Source organism: Buceros rhinoceros, unplaced genomic scaffold, assembly GCF_000710305.1.
Source record: "Buceros rhinoceros silvestris isolate BGI_N320 unplaced genomic scaffold, ASM71030v1 scaffold16176, whole genome shotgun sequence".
Lineage (NCBI taxonomy): Eukaryota > Metazoa > Chordata > Aves > Bucerotiformes > Bucerotidae > Buceros > Buceros rhinoceros.
Genome location: NW_010419461.1, coordinates 1 through 10,209, shown reverse-complemented (window position 1 = coordinate 10,209; position 10,209 = coordinate 1). Strand labels below are relative to the sequence as shown.

Genomic DNA, 10,209 nt, shown 5'->3' with positions numbered 1-10,209 from the left:
ATGCATACGCGCTTTCAATTTGTGATGAGACTAAGAGCAGTGGCATGCTGCTCCTGTAGGACAGTAGTGCCTTGGCGAGTTTTCCCAAAAGAATATTCATTTTGACCAGTATCATTGCGGCCTTTTGTTTTGGCTCGGCTCCAGTCAGCTTGCACGTGTCCTCATGCTTTAGTCAACTCAGCAGTTACGTGAAAATGCTGAGCTACACACAAACACAGCCAAGTCCCTGGTGTTTCACTGTCTCCTCTCTGCATGGAACAGCACTCTGCAAGCAACGTTCCCAGAGCAGTCCTGCTGGCGGTGGCACTGGAAGACAGTGCTGAGAGTGAGCTCTGTTAATTTAGTTTGATGCCTGGTGCAGTTGTTACATGTACCTATTTCTGTTAGCTTTAATGAACAATTTTTGAGAACATCAACAGTCTATAAAAGCTTAAATGATTTTCTTAAACTTGGAGAAGTTAAAATTTACTGTTAAAGTACACCAGTTGAGGAAGCGTCAGTTTCTGTCAGTCATTAATACTTCGTTGACACCAGCAAGAACTCTGTATACGCATCCCCCAACCCCCACTCAAGTCCCTATAACATGAGAAGCAATGCGATGCCATACCTGGTTAACGCATATTACCGGAGTCCTGAATCTAGTGCTTAAGCTGTGAAGCTGTGCTCCAAACGTCTGCAAATACCGAGCCTTCGTAACAGAATCCGAAACTCCAAATTCGCACCGAAACAGCGCCGCGATGGAGTCTATGACCACCAGCCGCACCATGCCTCTCGTGAGCAGCAGGGAAAGCCGGTGAGTGATGCAGTTGTGAAAGGTGTCCTACCACCAAGTACAAACAGTGAGCATTACAACTGTCCAAGTAACTCTACTTGTAAAATCAAGATAGCAACCAGAAACTGAAACACGAGCTGATGGAGTTTCTAATCATAAAGTGAGTTTGTGGATCCTTAAGTCTCATTTTTTCAAATATCTGGTGGTTTGACCTTAAGAAAAAAAAGATAGAGACCAAACTGCAACGTATAGTTATCTGCAGCTCTGACTTCAATCAATCATTCACTGTCATTTCAAAATGTCAGGAACGCAACTGTACAGTCCTAAATCATTCTTCTTCTGCAGGAGTGGATCTCACTGCAATACTGAGGCCTTCAGACGTGCATTAAATATTCCAAACAGAAGTCAGACACTACGCTGCCGTTCCACTAATGACATACTAACAGCAAAATGCAGTTGCTACATCAGGTCCTTACTGATCTACAGTCTCATAAACATGAGTAGCTGCAACTTGCAGCCTCCTTAGTTAAAAGTTTTACTAACTGAGTATTCTGAAGTCATTTCAAACATTTCGACAGCAGGAAGTTTAACAAACAATTATTTTGTAGGGTGCAGCTCCTATCACATAAGAATAACCCTGTTAGTCAGATGGGAGGTCCCTGTAGCCCAGTATCTTTACAGTGTGGTCTACAGCAGCTGAGCAGAAAGAATAACGAGCTCATGGCGATAATCTCAGCTTCTGGCCATCAGAAATTTCAAAAAAGCAATAATGTGAGAGCAGAGTTGTTGTGAGGGGTGCCACTCTTTACATCTGAACAGCTGTTCACAGCCCAGAGCTTACATGCATCTAAAATTACACATCCTGCAGCATTCCACAGCTTTTAAACTAAACCATAATTCTCAGGTCTGAATTACAGTAAGATCTATTCTGCTAAATTTGCTGCTTTTTATGCAATAAATAATATTATAATATCAAAAGCTCTTTTGCTTTTTAAACTGAGGGGGAAAATTTACTCTGAAGAATATGTGACTGCTTTTCCTTCTGGAAAATGTTTTTTTTTGTTTCAGTTCTACACGAAACTGATGCACTTTGGACACTTCAGTGTCTGCATCTGGTTCTTCTGTTTGTACAAGACTCGTTCTTTTCAAATGAATGCAAAAACAACTGGATTCTTCAGAATGAAGCAAGTAAAAAAATTTTGATGTGAAAGGAAACACAGAACATAATTGCTTTGTGGGTTTCTACTTCAGCTGCCTCTGATGTGCCGCCCTCTCTCTGGCAGTGCACTCTGCATATACGGATACGCACAAACTGCATCTGGATGTAGGAACGTATGAGGTGAAACAATCTCTTTGGCAGTTGCTGATTTACCAGTGAGCACAGTGGTTTACTTTTAAGGGTATTTTAGAGATGTACATGTACTATAGGGCAATTCTCTCCTTTTTACAATAATATCCTCTGTGGCTTCCAGAAACTGCAGTTAGAACTTTGATTACTGTTTCCAGTGAAAGGGACGTGGAGAAGGCCCACCCAGCCACTGGCAAGCATACCATACTCTTACACTTGCAAACTAGGATTAAAAAAACCCAACATCTGGAATAATTTAACAAGTGCTACTTTCAAGCCTGAGAGAGAACAGAACTTCTGACATTCTATCAAAAAAAAGCACGTTCGTGGTTACCTAGGAAAAAAACAACCAAACAAAAAGGGTTTACAAGGCAAGAAGGCAGCACTGAAGTTTGTATCTCTTCCCCTCCTGCTCCACGATGCCTTATAGGCAGAGTGGTGAGAGCGCTGCGCTGTTGTGGTAATGCTCTGCCATGACCTATTCCAGGCACCATTTTTTGTATCCTTTCCTCCCAACTGCTTAAATTGCAGTTTAATACCTCTGGTGTTACACAGAGTTAGTCAGGATACACACCACCTTTTGCAATATTTATACCCTGCCTCCAAACCCAACATGGATCTCCCTAGGAGCTGCAGTAAAACTAGTAGCAATAAGGCTAATCCATTTGAATAAACATAATGACTTACAAAAACCTGCTCCACAATTCATTCTCAAAAATATTAATATTTATCTTTTAATGGTTTTCATAATAAAACACTGGAATAGACAGTTCTCTAACAGCCAACTGCAGAGATGAAGAATTCACCACAGATCTTAGTTCACTTTTAGCCTTTTCAAAGGTATCCCATATTAAAAAAAAACAACTGGGGTTACTGGATTACAGTGTAATGATTAACCATTCCTAATCTGTACCACTACTTACTAGGTCTGCTGCGTGCTCAACAAAAATACTGTTTCCAAACTTGATCTTCTGTATGATTTCAGCTGGAACATCTGCACGCAGCTTGTGTTGTTGATCTATGAGTTGCTGCAAACGTTTACTGGGGAATACATCTTCTGTGCAAATGTAGACAGCTCCTGCAGTCAAGGAAACCTCTATTATTACAACAGGGCTCTTAGAGATGTGATTTTTTTTTAACAGCACAAAAATAAAGTAATATATTCTTCACTCAAAAGCCAGACATATGCACCTGGAAATCCATGTTACTTTTTTTTATTATTATTTTTACAGCCATAATGAAACAATGATGAACAACAACATAAAACGCCCACTCCTATGACTTTCCGGTAGCTGTCAGGTCCCCTTCTGGGAGCCTGCCGACACCAGGCGTTTTTTGTGCTCTCCACTAGGTGACACTCGTTTTGCACGGCTCTGCCACACCTGACTGCCCAGCCGGTACCGTGAATCGAGCAGCACTGCACAGTCTGCCTGCCTCGGCCAGAACCCCCTCCACGGCACCGCTCTATGAAGAAAACTGACTGTCCCGGCCAAAGCCAGTACAACTAGTATTTTGATTAATATCACTCACTGTTTTCGAGTTTCTTGGATTTAAATTTACATACGGAAGGGTACTTATTGCCACGATTTGTAAGCCAGTTTAAAGAGGATCACTCATCCAATCTCGGTCCAATTAACTCTTCCTGAAAATGGCAGATCAGATAAAAAGCTTTATACTGCAATCGCATTACTGTGCGTGATGTCTAGCTATTTCACATTACTGTGCGTGATGTCTAGCTATTTCACATTACTGTGCGTGATGTCTAGCTATTTTTACTGGTTTGGTTTCTGGTTAATAAGTATGCATTATTGCAGAGAAAATTAGCCATGCACATCAAAGATGTTGGGGAAAGAAAACAGAACTAAACACAGTGTTTTCTTTATAAAAAAATGGTACTATTATTACAGAACTAGCCAGGATCATCAGTTTACACTTACAGGGTTACACCTGAGGATTGAATCCACTCACTAAAGCTTGACGGATGATGTGCTTGGCAATAGGAGACATCCTGAACATTTCTACCCCAATACTGCATTCCTATGATGGCTCTCCAGGGAGAGAAAAGTCCCATTTCCAGCTGCAACTTCCAAATCCTCTATATATTATACTGAACACCCCCTGCCGCCCGCCCCTATATCCAACAGCAAAAACTGAAAGACCCCAGGACTGGATCAAGTAAAAATTACTGGTTGCTTATTAATAAAAATATTTTTCTGATGGACACCTGTATTAACAGAGGGTGTTGAATTCTGAGAATCTTCTACATAAGACAAAAAATGAGCCTAAGCCTAAATTTTCTTTAGGACTAAACTTGCATTCTCAGCTTAACCGTCCCCAACCCCACCACAAGTTCTTACGTAAATCACCCTACTTCACACGTGAAACATATCTTTAAAGATAATTGTCATAACCCAAACAAGAAGAGGAGACTAGCACAACACGAACAGAAAAGCCTGTGGCATCGCGCTATTTACAGTGAATTAGGAAGCTGTCAACACTGACAGCAAGTCAAGAGTCAGGGACGTTCCCACTTCTGAGAAACAAGCTGAGAGACACTCTAAAGAATTCAGTCATCCTCACTGATCATATAAGCATCTGTCTTCTCAGGACCACAAAAACCAAGCAGAAATCTGTTTATTTCATTAACCCCCAGTGCTTTACTGTTACTTAGATTGATAAAAGTGCTATGCTGGTTGTTGACCAAAACCCACCCCAAAACCAAACAGAAATGAAAAACACTAAAAAACTCCCAATCCTCAAAGAAGGACTAATTTCGAGTCCTATGAACATAATCTGTCATGCACCAAACCAGCCTGTTACCAAGAATTAGTAGCAAATGTTTTCTTTCTAATTGGGATATGAATGTCACATTATGCATGTTCTATTTATGAATAGGGGCATATAAAATAAATTCAGCCAACATGTTATTGACCATAACTGACATTCTTAGAATGGCAGAAGATAACCTTGAGGCAAAGGATGTCCTATTTTCTTTGTTTGCTGCCAACCTCCTAGCACTGAGAATAGTAAACAAGATCAGCACTGAATCAAATGAATACACAATAAATCCATACTGTCTAGAGAAATGTATTTCAACATCACCACCTAAGAGAAGGGAAGTTTCTAGCACAAAAAACCAAAACCCCACACCCCACCATAATTTGAAATCATTAGCAAAGTGTTAGCACTGAGGTAAATCCTCTGTTGGTAGTGCTAGACTTCAGTGATGGTTACTAAGCATTGCTGTTCTCAAATTCCTAAAGAATAAACCTACTCATACATAACATGAGCTTTTAATTCCTCTATTTTTCATACAAGACTCAACACAGAATCACCTGGTTGGAGGAGACCTTGAAGATTATCGAGCCCAACCGTACAACCCTTATTTACAGGCTGTAGAGAAAGCAAGTGCAAGCCACAGCTGCTGCTATGGCTATACGCAATCTAACATGGCAAGGGACCACACCGAGAGTCAAAAGCTGCAAGAATTAGGATTCCACCACTCCCTTAGCTCTCCAGCTGCTGCAGCAGGATATTTCTGCCTTCTATACCTTCAAGATCCTCAAAAATTGTGTCCTTTCAGCCCTTCTGAGAAGCTCCAGTTCTCTCATAGGAGCATTCATAAGACGGCCGTTCTATCTTATCTACTGTGAAACACCTAGCATAGAATCAGAGAATGATTTGAGTTGGAAGGGATCTTCAAAGGCCACCTAGTCCAACCCCACTGTAGTGAGCAGGGACATCTTCAACTACATCAGGTTGCCCAGAGCCCCATCCAACCTGACCTGGAGTGTTTCCAGGGATGGGGCTTCTCCCACCTCTCTAGGCAACCCAAGACTCCAGAGTCTGTCCCGGAGGGGACAGATGGGGAATACAGATGCGACAAAGCAATCCTAATGGCACCACGTGCTCAGTGTGTGAGAAACAACAATCATCTTCAAATACAAATAATTAAAAGACTTGTCACTGTGTAGCCTTACAAGGAAGGCTGTAGTGTGGTACAAGAGATGAGAGTGCCATTAGGACACGGGGCACCTTCTGTACCCTGTTCTGGTTTATTCCTTTCATTCAACGTAAACAGGGAGAAATGCTGGGGCATGAATAAAATTGTATTTGCAGTCAAACTATCTACAGCAGTTAGCAGCAACACAGGAAGGAATCGAACAAAATACATGCTTCTGCTAATAGCAGAAACTAGTTAATAAGAAGACAGGGACCAGCTAAGTCATAAATGAAGGCTCTGTCCTTGGGAAATAGGTGAGTTGGGCAAAACTAGCAGCCAGTAATCAGGGTGAATGAATTTTAAGGGAGATAACGAAGACAAAAGTTAATTAACTCAAGATAAGAACATGCTGTCTCAGAGAAACGCAAGAGAGCATGCGTCAGGATGGAAAGGTGAAAAGTTCATCTAAGAGGAGGACTCCAGCCTTCATCAGACAACCACCACTGAAGACCACCAGAGGACCCTGCACATGCCCAAGAGAGGGACAGACCATGTAAATGAATTCGGGGCGAATGATTATAATATTCTTACTAGTTCCTGGAAAGATAATGCATACATAGTAGTTAACAGTATCAATGACGTGGTCACCCCCCTGTGGGTACGCGCAGAGTGGAGGAGATATCCCCTTGTGTGTCCGACGTCGCAATAAAGAACACTGGGTTAACAGTCACATTGGCTATTGGGTTTCATATCTGTGGTCTTTGAATCACACTGCCCCGAGTAATGATGCAACTTAGACCACAGGCTAATTTCTGCTGTTTAAATAAGATCTTCACTTGGACATTCCATGACTGTTCCACGATGGTGGATACAATACAAGAAATAATTAAAGTTTCCTCACAACAAACTTCTGAGCTGCCAAATTAAACCCAGTGCTGCATGGAAGATACAGCAAGATCAGAACCAAAACACACCTATGGCAGACCACCAGGACACTGAATTCTCAGAAGTTTCGGGTTGGTTTTCTTTTTTCAATGTTTTTTTCTCAAAATTTCAATTTTCAATTCACAAGTTTCCTCCTTTTCTAAGACACCACATAATACTTTACAAAAAGAGAATATTAAGAGTTAGCTTCATTTGATAATGGTTAACCCCCCCCATACTTGAATCAAAGAATGAACTGACTGACTTTGGCAAAACCAGAAAAATTACAGGTACAAAACAGTGTTACATTTCTTCACTTAGATTTCCACCAATTTTACTCTGTAAGTCACTTCAATTATTGTTATCAAACTAAATATTCTTTGAAATTTGGACCCCCCAACTAGGGAATATACACCTTGTGCCTAAGATGTTTGTGGAAAATCACGAGACAAGCTGTTTGCTGCAGTTGTTACTGAGGAGTTGGTCAGGATGTGACAGCAATGTTTTCATTTACGGTTTGTATGTCTAGTTTAACCCACAGAGGCAGGCAGGTAAACAGCAGCCACGAGAAATGGTGTATTAAATCCTGTTGTGATGCAGGGCACACACACAGCATGTTTTTCTCTCTAAAAGAGGCATCACTAACTAACTAGCTGTCACAGAAGGGTAAGGCAGGCACTGAACATACGCATCTACTTTAATGCACCGATGATGTTCTTAAAGACAGCGTATTCCCCCAAAGGGCAAATTAATCACTGTCTACATTTCAGTACTTACCAGACTCTAGTCCACCATAGTTGTAAGGATACTGCACGCAGAGGCACAGCTGTAAACTGATTTGAGTCTTCCCAGCAGAGCTTTCCCCAGCAAGTTCTGTGATTCCCACTAAAGGAACGCCACCTTTTAACAAGGCATCCAGTACTGAACATCCTAGGCTTAGCTTCTGGTGCTGGGAGGTGAGATGATCTTTATCTTGGTAGAGCTGAAGTGCTGCAGGGTGTCAGATTTTTTTTTAATGATTAAAAAGGAAAAAAAAAAGCATCATTTAGTATCTTTCTCACATGCAGTGATACAAAGTAGAGGCTGACACCAGGTTTATATCCACAACGGCTGCTTGCTTTGTTGATGAGACGTTTTTCTAATCAGCCTAGTCTTCCCCACCTCTCTTTCCCCACAAGACATACTAACAAATGCCTGCTAAAAATCGATAGTACACACTAAGACCCTTCCTCTTCTCAAACGTTTTTCCCTTTCTCTTCCTCTAAGGAGTGCTACGCTCTGGAATAATACTGCCCACGAGGTTCAAGGGCAGCCATTATGGAAATGGAAAGCTACAGCAGACTGAAACAGCACACCAGGCATCTGGCCAAGGCCTGAAGGTGCATGCAAATCACAAGAAAATAAATTCTAAGCACAGAACTGCCATGAACTGTTTGTACAGGAGGAGCTATTAGGTCCTTCCTGATTTGGAATCAGGTGTTTATATCAAATCAGTTTATGTAGTTTATAACATATCACATAAGTTTTTCAGCTAGTCTTAGTCCAAAAGGGAGAGGGAGTCTTCTTTTCCTCTAATCAAGTTTTCCAGACTGGACAATTATTTTGTCCTGTTTCAGGCAGGCTTGACCCTGAAGAATGACACCCATCCACTTCCTTCAAGGTCTGAGAGGGGCTGTCCTTAGGAGAGCCAACTAACTCACTACAGCATAACAAAAACACTTGCCTCTTTGTTCTCAGAATCACATTACCACTGTCAATGAGAAGCCAAAACCTTATTTTCTCCCAGCAACTGTATTTTAAGATTTGAAGAGAACACTGGTTTTTGCATTGGCTACATTACCTGTAAGCATGCTATTTCTCCTCAGCGCGTGAGAGACTGTTCTCAGTAAGCACTGTATGTCTGCACTGGATAGCTTCATCAGTCTTTGCAAGTCGGCTCCAGAAAGATTTAAAATCTCCTTTATCGATTTTATGTCAGCTGGAATTAGAAGAATTTTAATAAAAACTTTAGGCTGGATTACAGTCTTAGGCATGAAAGAAAGTTTTCCCACTTTCTACTAATCATTTACTTGAAGTTTATCTACACCACATTCCTGTGAGCTAGACAGGCAACATTTACTTTCGATGGAGCAACAGATGCTATAACATTATTTGAAAAATTATTACTGAAGCATGGGAAAAAGCCATCACTTCTGCTTATTCAAAAAACTTGCTTATACAAGACTTAATTACAGTTCTACAACGTTAGGGTACACCTAGATGCTTACACCCACCAACACACACGTGCGTAAAGGGAGACACTACGGTCACAGGTCTGTTAGCGAGACGCTGGCAAATCAAGTTACCTTTCTTAAGGGCAGCAATTACTTTAGGGTTCAAGTCAAACTGGTCCCAGTCCATTTCCTGATACAGCACTGGGGTGAACTATCTGTGACTGAAGTGGCTTTTGTCAGATGCACATGCAACAAAAAAATAAGCATCATTCAACATGAAAAGTTGTAGGAATATTCTTTTTTATTTTTAACACCATTTTTATCAGTTCTCTTAGAAAAATAACAACAATTCAGGACACTGGCAAAAGTCTTCTCAGGTGGCTGTTTACATATATGCTCTTAAAGGGTTCAACTAACAATACCGCAGGTAAGAATTACCAGTAAGTTTAATTGCTTGTAATTCTGCATAAAGCTCACAAACATGTTGGACAGTCACTTCCACCCTGCTTCTCTTTACATAAGCTGTTAATTTTCAAACAGAAAAAAGATCTCACATACGTGCCATTTGGGACAATCCAGGACTATTCATGCATCGGATAGTCAAATATATTTTGACAAGCTAAAAGCAAATTTAGTATTAAAACATTAAAATAAGTTTGTTTATTTTAACAACATGAATCGCTCTTTTCAAAACTTTGATCTAAACCACCATAGTTTAGCACTACAGCTGCCTAGAAGAGTACTGTGAGGGTTGTTTCTAGTATTCAGATCATCTATACGGAGGATTGCGGCAGACACATCAAAGTTATATAATGTACGACTGAACGAACAATTTTTTAACACGGGGGAGGAGAGGCTGGTTGCCGTGGATTCTGGTCACGGAACAAATGCAGGAGACGCAGCAGCTATTTTTAAGCAACACCTGCTGAAGGCAAAATTCTGGTAAGAGTCAGAAGTCGAAACTTACTGAAATTAGTGGTGGTTCTGAGGACCCATGTGACTGGAAGGA

The 10,209-nt window shown here is 41.0% G+C and overlaps 1 protein-coding gene across 1 annotated transcript in view; it reads right to left on the bottom strand.

Annotated features, from left to right (window-relative positions):
* Positions 1-9,402, bottom strand: part of XRCC3 (X-ray repair complementing defective repair in Chinese hamster cells 3) — a 12,298-nt gene extending 2,896 nt beyond the window's left edge. Inside the window, exons 1-5 of the mRNA XM_010138933.1 lie at positions 9,333-9,402; positions 8,828-8,965; positions 7,765-7,977; positions 3,044-3,198; positions 608-820 (exon numbers count right to left, since the gene is read on the bottom strand). Of these exons, the coding sequence (XP_010137235.1) occupies positions 608-820; positions 3,044-3,198; positions 7,765-7,977; positions 8,828-8,965; positions 9,333-9,387 (774 nt within the window). The 5' untranslated portion in view covers positions 9,388-9,402. The remainder of the gene's footprint in view (positions 1-607; positions 821-3,043; positions 3,199-7,764; positions 7,978-8,827; positions 8,966-9,332) is intronic.
* Positions 9,403-10,209: the final 807 nt, after the last annotated feature.